General features: G+C 49.6%; 1 protein-coding gene across 4 annotated transcripts in view; it reads left to right on the top strand.

Moving 5' to 3' along the window:
* Positions 1–992: 992 nt before the first annotated feature.
* The window catches only part of Arfgap3 (ARF GTPase activating protein 3), a 46226-nt gene continuing 32552 nt past the window's right edge, over positions 993–14666 (top strand). For 3 of the 4 annotated variants that reach the window (XM_087558782.1, XM_087558780.1, XM_087558781.1), the window contains exons 1-3: positions 999–1124; positions 8361–8479; positions 14536–14608. In XM_087558782.1, coding sequence (XP_087414908.1) covers positions 1056–1124; positions 8361–8479; positions 14536–14608 — 261 coding nt within the window. In that variant the 5' untranslated portion in view covers positions 999–1055. 4 annotated transcript variants of the gene reach the window in all.

Genomic DNA, 14666 nt, shown 5'->3' with positions numbered 1-14666 from the left:
CTGGTCAACATACTTCACCTCTAACTCCTTCAGAAAGGTGAATGCTAAGAAGTGCCTAAAGCAGCCTGGCTGGGAAGCAGCCAGTTGAACTGGGACAGAAGCTGGGGCACTGCACTTGACACCAAAACCTGTTTTTCTTCTCTTACGCTCTACCTCAGGTCATGTTTGCCAGCTGCTCCACCCTGACCCCTGTAAAACAGGCACCTGCTCCCAAGTCCAATCTTTGTAGCTACTAATGCAATCCCAGGTTTAGATGGAGCCCCAAGCACTAAACACAGACATGTGTCTGGTCTTTCTAGAGTTCTCAGTTCTGACCCTGACAGAACTTGTTGCCTAGAGGCGAGAACTCTCTCCATTAACAGACCAGACAATTTATAATTACAAGATTACCAAACAGGTATGACTTGGTGCAGACCTGTTATCTCAGCAGCAGGAAGCCGAGGCAGGAAGATCTCCAGTTCAAGTCCAGCCTGGGACTGACTACACAGTGGGCTCTAGGCTAGCCTGGGTTTCACAGAAGGGAGAGACAAAATGAGACAGCAGTTTCCAGTAGATTTTCATTCAGGGCTTGGCTTTAGCTGAAGTACAAATAAAAAGTGCTACTATGCAGGATCTATGAGGATGGGACCCGCTGGCTCTGCCATCCTGAGGGATAGGTGTGAGACTGGCCATGGGCCAGTAACGGGCAGTAATGCTGCCAAATCCAGTGGATAAGTCCGGTGCTCCCTGCGCAGAGCAAAGCCTGGGAGGGCCCTGCAGGACCCTGACTAACGCAGAGATCTGGGGAAGGACTGCGGAAGAGTGAAGGAGGCATGGAGTTGTCCGCGCATGCGCCTGCCGCGCCCGACTTCGAAGTTGGAACCCGGAGAAACCAGTGGCGCCGCAGGACATCCGGAGTGAAGGAGAACGCGCGTGCGCCCGCTTGTGGGCGGAGCCTGGGCGCGGCAGGGGCGGGGCCTTTCGTCACGCGCAGCCCCGCCCCTCGGTCTCCGGGAGGCGGCAACCGCTTCTCTTCCCGGTTGTTGGAGACTGCTTCACCTCGGTTCTCGGTAACTATGGGGGACCCCAGCAAGCAGGACATCCTGGCCATCTTCAAGCGCCTGCGCTCGGTGCCCACTAACAAGGTAACGGCTGCAAGCGGGCTCAGGACCCCGCGGCCCGCTGGACCCCGGTGTGGCCGCGGCCGTGGGAGGAGCCGCTCGGCCTGTGACACGTCGCACTGTGGGCCTGGCAGCCTCCGCTCCCCAACCTTCGTCAGCAAGGGGCAGAAGAGGGGGAGCACATCAGGGGCTTAGCGATGGAGTACTGGGTCTGGCAAGCACCTGGCCTGAGGCCCTGGGGCACAGGGAGGGACATGGACATATGGACGATGTTCAGGACCAAAAGGCAGAGCCTGGGGTCACAGAGAGGACTGGGGCATGGACATATGGGATGTGGAGCATCCGAGGGCAGAGTGCCTGGGGTCACAGGGAGAGCTGGGACATGGACAGTTGGGGTGTCTGCCACCAGAGACCAGAGCACCTGGGGGTAGTCAGAAGACTGGTGCATGGATATCTGAGACAGGAGCCCAGTGCATCTCGGAGCAGAGAGAGGACTGGTGTATGGGCCTCTTGGAGCGTCCAGAATCAGAAGCCAGATTACCTGAGGGCTTAGAGAGAAGGCTAGCTCATAGCCTCTAGGGGTGCCTAGGTCTGGAAACCAGAGCACCTAGACCCAGAAGCACAGACATGGTGGGGTGGGATTGGGGGGACAATGGAAGTGTGTCAGTTGGTTGTATAGTTGGGCTCTGAGAAAGCTGAAGAGGCATAGTTCACGTCTTCTGGCCTCTGTGAGCTAAGGGTAAATATTATAGCCACCTAGACCCAGGGATGAGACTGTCTAGGGGTCAGAACTCTAAGTGGTACTAGGTAGGTCCTGGGAAAGAAGGACTTCTCCCCATCATGGACTTTGTCTTGAGTTTTCTTCAGGGGTGGGGACCTGTTGGATCCTTGTCACCATTGTCCTTTGGTGGCAGCCTTTTTGCCAATCCAGTAATGCCAAGGTTCTCTGCCCCGGTTGCCAGCTTTCTGTGTTCCTGAGGAAGCTCACTAAAGTTCACTTTCATCACTCTGGAGGTTGAGGTCCACCCCTACAATTTTCCTGTCCCTTATGTGTCCCCACCCCCAACCACTGAGCCACATAAGTTCAAGCATGTGGCTTGGTAGTATTGTTATGATTCATGGGGTTAAGGTGACCACTTCCCTAGGATGACGGAGTAGGGTGGAACCCGAAGAGTGCAAAGGGTTGTCGTGTCACTGTGGACTCTCCCCACCCCTCTCTGAGGTCCATCTGGTCTCCACCTTCACCTCTGAGGAAACATCTGTTAATGGGCACAGCCATGATTACGGGGTCCTGAATGGCTGGCATAGAAAGTTCCAGCACTTTACAAACCTCAGCCATTTTATATCTTGATGGTGGAAGGGAGCCCTGGGTTTTTATAGCCTTCTGATGGAGGAAATGGTTACGTAGGGGTGATAATGTCTGGTGGGTATAAGAAAGGGGAGCTGGCTTCTAGGTGCTGTCCCATGTCTGTCGCTTTAGTATCTTCTTGATTTTTTTTTCAAACTTAGATTGATCTGTGTGTAGCAAGGACTTTCTTGTTGCCACACAAGACTGGATCTACAGCTGGCAGGGTTGGAAAATACATATGCTACTCTGTTCCCTGAACCACAGCAATATGTATTCCCTTGGAATGTAGCAAAAAGCCGCTGCTAAATAACAAAACAAAGAGCAAGAAGCAACAACAAACAGGGAAGACACGCCTTTTAATTAAGAAGTCAGTGTCGTCAGTGCCAGGAGACACTTTTAAGGAGCCCACGTGGGCTTGTTTGCATCTTAAAATTTAGCTGAGTACAGTAGCACATGGTGTGATCCCAGCACTTGGGAGGTGAAGGCAAGAACAAGAGTTCAGGGGCAGCCTCAGCTACACAGCAAGTTCTAAGCGAGCCTTAGACTGCATTAGACAATCTCAACATTAAAATTATTGTCCAGCTGGCCATGACAGTGCATATCTATAATCCTAGCACTTGGGAGAAACTGAGGCAGTTGGATTTCCAATAGTTAAAGGCCAGCTTGAGTTACATGGTGGTTTTTTGATTAGGATGTGTTACAAAGTGAGACCTGCCTCAAAATGTAAACACACAGACACATTCACAGAGGAAAGCCTGGTTGAACTCTAATCGATATAAATGTAGCCTTTTTTTTTTTTTTTCATTTTATTCTGAAGAGCACATCTATGGAAACTTTATATTCTATAATATGATTTCTTTTTTCTTAATTATTAATTTATTTTAAATATACAAGCACACCATAGCTGCCTTCAGACACACCAGAAGAGGGCATCAGATCCCATTACAGATGTTGTGAGCCACCATGTGGTTGCTGGGAGTTGAACTCAGGACCTCATGAAGAGCAGTCAGTGCAGTCAGTGCATTTAACCACTGAGCCATCTCTCCTGGGATGTGGTTTTTAAAGCAAGATTCCAAAGTAGCTTCCGGTCATGCCTCATGGCATTGGTTTTCCTTTATGGTCCTGGTTTGAAGCCATTGCTGACTGGATGGCTCTAAGCCACTATTGATTGGATGGATTTGACCTGAAAAAATGGTGAAACTAGTTTCTGTCTTTGTTTTTGCGAGATGGAGTTTCTCTGTGTATCCCTAGGTGTCCTGGAACCCACTCTGTAGACCAGGCTAGCCTCAAACTCACAGAGATTTACCTGCCTCTGACTCCACAGTACTGGGATTAAAGGCCCTACCATGCCCTGCTGGTGAAAACTAGTTTTAATGACTAGAAGGACTGGACAACAGTAAGCCCCACCATTCTAGTGTAGTACTGGGGTTTGAACTTATGGCCCTGTGTACTCTAGACTGGCACTTTATCATTGAACTATACCTTTAAGGGTTCTGTTTTTTGTTTTTTGTTTTGTTTGCTTTTTGTTTTGTTTTTTGCTTGTTTGTTTTTTGTTTTGTTTTGTTTTGTTTTGTTTTGAGACAGGTCTTGTTTGTGTAGCCCAGGCCAGCTTTGAACTCACTGTGCAGCCCTAGGCTGGTCTCGAACTTCACAATCCCTGCCACAGCTTTCTGAATGACAAAATTACAAGATGAAGATGGCTTCAAGCCATCCAGTCATCATGTCTGGCTTAACAGCACTTCTAAAATGCTTGAGTTGAGGCAGGAGGATTGCCAAATTCAAGGCTAGACCATATAACAAGGCTGTTTCACAAAGGGAAATTAAATAGGTACACTATGTAAAGACTCATCTGGGGTTAGGACATGCCCTCTAAGTAAACGTTTCGCTTTAATAGGGCTGGAAGCGTGATACCGTGCTTTACCCTTCGCTGCAGCCCTAGAGGGAAAGGCAGGAGGATTGGGACTTCAAAGTTACCCACAGCTACAGAACAAGTGTGATCCAGGCTGAGTTACAGGAGACCCTGTCTAAAAGGGGGAAGGGTTGTGTGTGGGAAAAGGGAGCCCAAAAATATGTTGTCAGAAAAGGCAGAAGGAGTCCCCAGCTCCGAAAAAAAGAACCAAAAAAAAAAAAAAAGAAAAGGCAGAAGGAAAGCAGCGGGATTTACTTTTATTTGGAATTCACTGTCCGATTCCTTGCATCGATGACAGTCTGCTTGGATGAAAGGGCTCAGCTCGCAGGCTGTTTTCTTTCTCTTCTTTTTTTTTTTTTTTAAGATTTTATTTATTGTATATGAGTACACTGTAGCTGCCTTCAGACACACCAGAATAGGGCATCAGATCTCATTACAGATGGTTGTGAGCCACCATGTGGTTGCAGGGATTTGAACTCAGGACCTCAGGAAGAGCAGTCGGTGCTCTTAACCTCTGAGCCATCTCTCCAGCCCCGCAGGCTGTTTTCTGTACTGAGCTTCTTGGGTTGCTCAGAACCCCCTGGTTCCGGTGTTGTGGAAAGAAAGCACCGAGGACTTGCACACTGTGGGTGTAGACCTGGCACAGACCTTCAGGGAGCCTGCAGTAGGGGTGGGAAAAGGAAGGGATGGGGAGATGGATCAGCATCGACAGTGCGTGTGCTGCCTTTGTCAAGGAGAGTGAGGCCTCCAGCACTGCGGGCAGGTGGCTACCACCACCTGTAATTCCAGTTCCCAATGCCTCTGGACTAAGGGCAACTGCCATACACACACACACAATTAGAAACAAAATAATTTTTTTAAAAAGTAGATAGAGGAGTCTGGAATGATGGCTTAGTGGTTAAGAGAACATATGTCTCCAACAGAGGACCTGGGTTTGGTTCCTGGCACCCACGTGGTTACCATCACCATCCATAACCCCAGCTCCTGAGGAGCCGATGCCCTCTTCTGGTGTCTGTGGACAGCAGACACACATGTGGCATAGGCAAATGCACAAGGCAAACACTTGTGTTCATTTTTAAAGGAGAGAAGGACTTCATGCTGCGGTACTAACATGGGTGAAACATCTACTTCCTGCCTTTCGTTTTCGTTTTGTTCTGAGGTGAGGTTTCCGGTATCCCAGGCTGGCCTCCTGTTTTCTGTGTAGCTAAAGACAACCTTGAACTCCTGATCCTCCTGCCTCCACTTCCCAGGCAGGCCCCACCATTCCATCTCTGGTTCCTGCTTCCCAGCTGGGATACTTGATTAATTCCTTACTCTCTCTAAAATATGGCGAAGGCCAGTGGTTAGTTTGTCAAATGCAGAAAATGGAGAGCTTATGCCCTCGCTTGAAAAGCATCAAGAACGTTCACAGGGAACTGCAGAACACTCAACCTGCCACAAGTTGGCCAAGGTGGCAGGAGATTTTCCAAGTCAGCGAGGCTGCTGAGGTGATAAACCTTTTCCTACGGCTTTTGTGAAGGTTTTGTGTAGCCTTAGCTTCTGTTTCGGTAAGAAAATTCTCATCATCAGGCCAAACACTGTCAGCTAAAAGCTGTTTCTTTTTCCCCTTCTACGAACTGAATTCTCCTTAAAAATCATATTTTTGTTTGGGGTCACCTATCAAAGAGAGCAGACCCCAACCGTGTCCCCCTTCCCCTGTAGCCACCATCAGACTTGATGCTCAGTTTACTGTCCTAGACTATGCACAGCAAACCCCTGCCTTCCCATCTTCCACGGGGCCACGTCCCGTCTTTGACCTTGCATAGGATACCTTGTTTTCTATGCTAACCTACAGCCATAAGATCACATAATGGGTTGCCTCTCCCACTAGACCAGTGGGCGCCATTTGTGCCAGGGACAGCACAAGATGGGAGTTGCATGGTAAAGTCAGGTGAGCAGCAGTGTCCCCTCAGAGAAGCGCCTTACTTCCAGACTGTGTGGTGTCTGTGTCAGTTTCTCCCCCACAGGCCAGCCAGCACATGGCCCGGCAATGACTGGGTCTCAGTATGCCCTGCTGGATTCTATGATGGAATCCACGCCTTTGTACCTTGGCTCCTGTCACAGTGTCTGACACGTAGCCGGCAGTCAGAGAACACCACAGTGAGTCACTGGCCAGCTGCTCACCATGCCCGATGTCACTCCACACCCGCCCTCTGATCTCTCCGATCAGCCTGAGCCCTGCTGGTGATGGCTTTTAGCAGCTTGTAGTTTCTCCTTTCCCAGGGCCAGAAGCAGCTCTTTCCTGAGGGTCCTTTTTATTTTAGAAACTGTATCTAGAGTGAGGTGGGTTCTGAAAAAAAATTAAAGACAATTTTCCTCTGTGGGAATTTTGTAATTGCTATTCTAACTTGAGTTAATTATGAATATTAAAGCCTGTGGAAGACACTATGTATGTATTTATTTATTTTGTGGTGGATGGGGTCATAGGAGTACCATGGTATGTGTGCAGTCCATGGCCTGCTTGTGTAGGTCAGAGGACAACTTAAGGGATTCGTTGATTCGTTTCTTCTATTATGTAAGATCCAGGAATTGAACTCAGGTCATCAAAGCTTTGGCGCAAGCACCTTTACCCACTGAACCTTCTGGGTGGCCTAGCAAGTGTTTTCTGCCATCATTATTGAAGGGTCTGCTGGCAGTTTTTAAGCTGGCAATGATTGGTGAGCTGTTGTTAACTTGGCTTACAAAGGTTTACTGAGTGCTTAGGAGGAAGAACTACGGGGTCAAGGTCCGTGGGAGCTAAATACTCAGAGCTGTTCAGCCAGCACTAAGCACCTATGCTAACAGAGAAAGCTGATTACAGGGAAGGCCCAGCCCTGCAGGAACTCTCAGTGCCTCCAGAGCAGAGGACACTGCCATGGTGACTTGTATAGCTAATAGTTCTCAGAGTGTCGTGTTTCAAAGAGGAGCATTGGAGCACCCCTCCAAACTTAGCGTCTTCACCCACATGGGTTCTGAGTTCTGGAGTGTGGAGTCACTTAGCTGGCTGGGTGTGTCCTGTCTGTGACACAGCAACGGTCATTTGAGCAGTGTGGTGTGGGCAGGCCTCCACTCTCTCTACAGGCAGCTCAGCTAGGCCCTAGCACTTGAGGCTCTGCCCAGGGCTGTCTCAGTCTCCTTCAGAAACCATAGCTGGTTTATCCCAAGAGGTAGTGGCCCAGGGGCAGCACTAATCTCAAAAATGGTAGATGATTCCTCCCACCACCTCCTACACGGCACCTCGGTAAGGTGAGGCAGAGGTTGTGTGAGGGTGTGAATATTAGGAGGTGGGGGACGATTGGCATCTGACAGAGAGAGAAGACTCACACCTAGAAGCACTGCCCAGGTGACAGTGTGGGACAGTGTCCCAGCAGAGTCATGTTCCTCACAGGCATGAATTTATGTAGGAAGGGTCCCTACTGAGTGTTCACCGTCAGTGTTTGGGGTGGGACTGTATTGTTTTACTCTAATTCCTGTAATTACAGATCATCATTATAATAAGAAAAATGTGAGGGTTTGGAAAACGTAGGTGACATCCTTTCTCTTCCTGTGTGTGTATGTCCATGGGGATGCATGGGCACATGTGTGCTAGTGTGTAAGCACATGTGTACACCTGTGTGGAGGCCAGAAGACAAATCTCAGCTGTCATTTCTCAGATGCCATCTTCCTTGTTTCTTTGAGGCAGATTCTCTCACTGCTTTGGAACATGGCCAGCAGATGTTCTGCCTGTCTCTGCCTACCTTGCAATATGCAGCCACTGCCAGCTGTCCTCTTCCCCTCCCCCAGGGGCCCTAGGGATGGACCACCCGTCTTCATGCCTGCAAGTCCACTTAGTGGACTGAGAGTTTCCCCAGCCTCTGGGTGACACATTGCCTTAAGATTGTCACATCTGAGCCACCTTCACATCGACTTTGTACTCTGGCCTCCTGGCTGAGTCACCTGCTAATGCCAGTTGGTCCCCAAGTCTAACGAATGTCTGTTCTTTCAGGTGTGTTTTGACTGTGGTGCCAAAAATCCCAGCTGGGCGAGCATAAGCTATGGGGTGTTTCTCTGCATTGACTGCTCCGGATCACATCGGTCGCTTGGGGTCCACTTGAGTTTTATTCGGTAAGTAACTCTTCCCCGCTGGCTGTTACACGGATGTCTTCAGCACCTGAGACAGGAGGAGTATTTAAAGGAGAAAGGTCTGGCTCACCGTTTGAGGGTGCAGTCCACCATGGTGAAGTGACTACCCCCATAGCATCCAAGTCAGGGCAGATCTGGATGCTGGCATCAGCCCAGTTTCCTCAGCCTCAGGGCACACTCAGCGTCTGCTATTCCATGTGAAGTTGCCCTCCCAGGCAAGTTGGCAATGAAAATGAACTAGCAGTGGGATTGGAGAAAAGCTGCTCCTCCAGAGATCCTGAGTTCAATCCCCCGCACTCACTTAGCTGCTCGCAACCATCTACAACTGTAGACCCTTGGGATCCTGTGCCCTCTTCTGCTGTGCAGATGTTCATGCAGACACATACACATATTCATACACATAAAATAAATAAACAAGGCCCTGGAGAGATGACTCAGAGGTTAAGAGCACTGAGTCATCTCTCCAGAGGTCCTGAATTCAATTCTCAACATCCACATGGTGTCTCACAAACATCTGTAATGGGATCTGATGCCCTCTACTGGTGCGTCTGAAGACAGCTACAGTGTACACATATACATGAAATAAATAAATCTTTAAAAAATATATATATATATGAATGAATAATTCAAAAGAAAGTTACCATGAACATCAATGTCCTTCCTTTTCTATTGATGTTGACTTGATATCAGGTAAAATTATAGATAACCATAATCTGGGGTCAGGGGTTAACTCTTACATCATCTAGTGACATGGGGAAACAGGCCATGTTCTTCTCAGGCCTCTGTGGAGATCTTGTGAGAGAAATAAAGCTCTGGTGTTGAAGACAGAGTCAGATGTGAGGTCTCAGAGCAGCAGTTCCTTTCCCTCCAGTGCCTTCTAAGAAATGAAAGTACGCACTCGAGAGAAGGGGCCTCCTGCACACACACAAGGTTGAGAGTGCACATGAGGGGTGGTCCTCCTCATCCAGGTGTGGCCCCCAGCATCCTCCTCCGGCTCCCAATTCCCATTGGCACCAGCAGGGCAAAGCCTGAGCCCATGAGTTTGTCCAGCTCTGTGTGCTGATGTCACATGGTTATGTAGGAAGGCCCTTCTTCCCTCTTTACCAAGAGCATGGGCTACATTGGCCTTCCAGTGAGAAATTCCTTCCTCTTCCACCCTGTAGGCTCCAGAGAAAGGTGCAGCCCCACTGTGGGAGGGAAAGAGCCTCTGAAGCGAAGTGAAGTGAAATCGTGACTGGTCGGGGTAGGAGAAGGGGAGGACTGGAGTCAGACTAGAGGCCCAGCAAGGTGTGTGCACCAGCTGCCTGGGCCTTGTCAGGGCACCTTCTGCAGGGCATCTCAGGGACTCGGGCCTCTTCAGTGCCACTTCCTCCAGCAGCTGGCCTGTCGCCCTGGTCCTCTTCTGGGAAAGAACTGTGGGAATGATTTCTTCTTGTTGTTGTTGTTATTTGAACCTAAGGAATATTGTCAGTGTGACTACCGTAAAGTAGCATTTGTCCTGGTGGGTTTTTACATGGCAGCAGAGAAACTATACAGTGATGGCGACAGCATCTGCTGTCTTTAATTCTTTTTAAAATTTGTGTGTGTGTGTGTGTGTGTGTCTGTTTATCTGTGAGTGATTGGTGTGTGTGTGTGGTGTGGTGTGTGTGTGTGTGGTTGGTAATGGAGGCCAGCAGACACCCTCTGATCTTCTAGAGCTGAAGTTACAGGGAATTGTGTGTCACATAGATTCTGGGAACCAAACTCATTTCCTCTGCAAGAGCAGTGAGCACCCCTAGCCTCAGAGCCATCTCTGCCCTACCTGAGGCCTGGTGTAGCTGGGTCACTGCAGAGGTAGTTACTAGAAAAGGAAGTTGCTTTGAATATTCTTCCTTGTTTCAAAATATCAGTCATCTTTCGTCTGAGATTCTGGTTCCAGAATGTTTGGAATGAGCCGTATATACTTGTCGTGTCTTTGGCCATTATTCTCAGTTATTGTTATTATTTTGGTTTTTCAAGGCAGCATTTCTCCATGTAGCCCAGGCTGTTCTGGAACTCACTCTGTAGACTAGGCTGGCCTCGAACCCACAGTGCTTGGGATTAAAACCATACACCACCACCACCTGGTTTATGATTTGCATATTTTAATACCTTCATGTTCTAGTTTTCAGTCTATTCCTGTGATAAACACATATCCACGAGCAACTTAAGGAGAGTTCATTTTGGCTCAGGGTTCCAAAGAGAGAGTCCATCATGATTTTTAAAAAAAAATCACAGCAGGAAATGAGGTCAGCCTGACAGCCAGAAGGCAGAGAGAGGTCAGGAAGAGTGGCAAGGTTCTAAGAACTTAAAGCCTCCCTGACTGACATCCTCCAGCAAGGCTCTAGTTCCTAAGGTGCCATAACCTTCCACACAGATCCACCAGCTGGGACCAGGGGCTTGGCACCGGAGCCTGTGGTCACTGACTCAAGCCTTCACATCGCATATGGACAGAGTTGGGTGCTGGCTGCCTTGCACTGGCTCGTTTTGCTTAGCGCACGCTTACCACCCATTGTTCATGGTCCGTATCCCCTGCCTCTGCTGAGGCTGAATAACACCCCAGTGATCTGTAGACGCCGATTTGCTTGTCTGTCCAACCGTGGGTAGACACTTGAATTGCTCCCACATGGTAGCCATTTAGATAAAGATGCCTTGAGTTCGTACATACAAGTGTCACTTTGAGAACTGTCCTGAGTCCCTTGGGGACAGCACTCGGAAGTGCTGTCAATGACTCCAGCGGTGATTATGTGAGGAAGCTCCTCCTTGTCCAGAACGACTCTGTCCATACATTCCCGCCAGCGCCATCAGAACAGCAGGAGTCATTTCCTCTCATCTTCACTGGCACACAGCATCTTCCTCCTCTTCCTCTCCTCCTCTTCCTGGCCCTCACCCTCCTGCCTCTGCTCTTTTGTCTTTTCTGTGGTGCTGGAGACTGAACCAGGGGCCTCATGCATGCTGCCAAGACTCCTTCCCTCCGTTCCTCTGTCCCTCCCTCCTACCCTCCCCCCCCCTCGTACCAGCCATTGGGTGTGAGGTAGTTTCTCCTCATATTTCTGATGTGAATTTCCCAGTGGTTGCTACTTGCCATCTTCTCATGCACCGTGGACCGTCTGTGTTTCTGCTCTGAAGATTCCTATTCCTGCTCTTGCCTGGTTTGGATTGGGTCGTTCATTGTGTTGAGCTTTCAGAGTTCTTTATGTTTGCCATATCCTGATCCCTTATAATAGACACGATTTGAAAATATTTTCTCACTTTTTTTTTTTTTGAGACAAGGTTTCCTTGTGTAGCCCTGGCTGTCCTAGAACTCGCTCTGTAGACCAGGCTGACCTCAAACTCAGAGGCAGAGGTGGCTGCCTCTGCCACCTGAGTGTGGGATTGAAGAGGTGCACCACCACTGCCTGGCCCCATACTCTGTTCTTTGATACACCTGCTTTAACTTCCCTGGCGTCCAGTTAGCACACGCCTCTCGAGGTACACGCACCAGACCCACTGCCGTAAGTCTTCATCTTGCTCCTTCCAAGAGTTTTCTGGTTTCGATTATCACAGTATGTCTTTGACCCTTCTGAGTTTTGTTTTTGTTACTTAGATAGGATCTCACTATGTAGCCCTGGCTGTCCTGGAACTCACTATGTAGACCAGGCTGGTCTGGAACTCACTATGTAGACCAGGCTGGCCTCAAACTCACAGGTTCATTTGCCCCTGCCTCTCAAGTTCTGGGATTAAAGGTCCATGCCAGTTTGAGTTGATTCTTGTTTGTGGTTAAAGCTAAGTGTATAACTTCATGTGTGGGGGATGTGGGGGCTGAAAATGCCCTGGGGACAGAGCTGAGGACCTTGTATGCATACAGAGCCACATTAATGTATGCTAGGCAACTCTTCTACCAACGAACGAGATCCCCAGCCCTTTTGAGACAGGTCCTCGTACATTGCCTGGGTTGGCCTTAAACTCACTCTGTGGTCCACACTGGCTCTGAATTGTAACCTTCCTTTCCCAGACTCCTAATACCACCACCCCTCCCCCAGCTTCCAGATATTCTTTCCAGAATGTTTTTCCCAGATTGGTCATGAGCTGTTCATACACATCGCCACACCCTGTCCAGAGTATAGAAAGGCTGGGCTGGCATGAGGCCACCCACACTGCTCCTCCCTCTGCTTTGTGCTGTTCAGTCCAGTTCATTTCCAGGTCCCTGCTTATCCTCTGGCCTGTGCTCTGGTTCACCTCTGAGGCGTAAGCCGGTGCACAGAGTTCCAGGAAAGCAGGTAGGAAGAGGGCTGGCCTGGAGCCTGAACACGAAGATCTGTTGGGCCTGTGCAGGTTCAAACATGGGCCTCTTAAAAGTCAGATAAATGTATGAATCACACACTTAAGGAAGAGTCAAAAAATAGCAACTAAAAAGCACTGAGCCAAAAGGCAGCTGCCTAGGCTGTGGACAGGAGAAACTAAGTCCAGGCTAGCCAGGACTACAGAGAAAGACAAAATCCAGCAAGCAGTCAAACAAGCCATCCCAAGCCTGGCTCCAGGGAGCCCGAGTGGATCACTTAGACCCACAAAGAGAGACGTAAACAAAAGGCCCAGCTCGGAAGAACAACACAATACCCACCATGAAAAGATCTCAGCGGCCCCAGTGTGAGACATGGACACCCCTGCACTGGCCCCTCCCTTCCTACTCCCTCTCCCTCTGCCAGCCACACACCCGCACACAGATGAGCACAGGCACACAGGCAGTGGTAGCTCTCACACGTGTCACTGTGAACCATAGATGGTCTATTTAACCAAGGGGAGTTTTATTTTTAGGTTAATTTCATGATAGTGACTTTACAAAGGACAGAGTAATTTCTGAACTGTCTTTGGTTGGCAGCCAGAGTTAGTTAGGAGTGTGTGTACAGACCAAGTAGTCACGATGCTTGGGCCCAGCACTCCGCAGGGCTGGGACTGTCCTGGCCCTGCCCCACACCAGGGTTGCTCAGACTCAGACAGATGACTGACTGCTCAAGGGATTTGAAAGAAGGTACTGCATCTCCGCCTCCTCACCTCTTTGGTTAACAGGGGCGGTTTTTCCTCAGCACCCAGAGTCTTAGGACGCTGTGCAGAGCCTCGGCTCTTCCCGGGGCAGTGAGTGCTGCCCAAGGCTGCTACCTGCTGGGGCGGGTGTGCTCAGGCCTCCACCATCAGCTCCAAAGGAGTCCCTGTCAGCTCAGCTTCAGATTCCCCTTCAAGGAAGCTGGAGAGAAGGCTCAGCAGGAAGCCCTGGTTCCTCCTGCAGAGGACCCAGGTTCAGTTCCCGCACTCCCGTCAGACAGGGAAGCTCCTGTAACTCCATCCCCAGGGAATCCATAGGCCTCTGTGTGATATATGCACCATACATGCACATGATAAAAGTACATTGTAAAGGAGAAGAGAAGAGGATGGAGAGATGGCTCAGTGATTTAAAGCACTGGCTGTTCTTCCAGGGAACCCAGGTTGGTTCCTGTAGCTCTAGGCAGTCAGACCTCCCTCTTCTGACCTCTGAGGGACCAGGCATGCACATGGTGCACAGACACACATGTGGTAAGGCACCCACACATAGCAGGCACTCACCCTGAGCTCCCATCCTACCCCTTGGGGGCTTTGAAACAGGGTCTCATGGAAGTCTGGCAAGGCTCCGCCCGTGCGGGTTACAGGGATGAGAGGTGCCCGGCTCCATGCCTGGCTACACAGAATTCCCTGAATCCCACAGCACGGGAACATGGGTTTTGGTTTGTTTGTTTTGTTTTTGTTTAAGATTTATTTATTTATTATGTATACAGCATTCTGCCTGCAAGTATGTCTGCAGGGGAGAAGAGGGCATCAGATTTCATTACAGATGGCTGTGAGCCACCATGTGGTTGCTGGGAATTGAACTCATGACCTCTGGAAGAGCAGTCAGCGCTCTTAACCACTGAGCCATCCCTCCAGCCCTGAGAGAATGTCTTGAAAGCTTAGTGAGCAGTTTGATGCCCGAGAAGGACAGTTTCACATCTTGTAATCCTTGATCCTCCCAGGTCCACAGAACTGGATTCTAACTGGTCCTGGTTCCAGCTTCGATGCATGCAAGTTGGCGGGAACGCAAATGCTGTAAGTCCCCAAGGCCCTCCCTCCTCTTTCCTGAAGTTCAGTTGCTGTGCCTGGGGCT

This window comes from Rattus norvegicus, chromosome 7 (assembly GCF_021556685.1).
Source record: "Rattus norvegicus strain SHRSP/BbbUtx chromosome 7, alternate assembly SHRSP_T2T, whole genome shotgun sequence".
NCBI lineage: Eukaryota > Metazoa > Chordata > Mammalia > Rodentia > Muridae > Rattus > Rattus norvegicus.
This window is presented reverse-complemented; position numbering and strand designations above follow the sequence as displayed.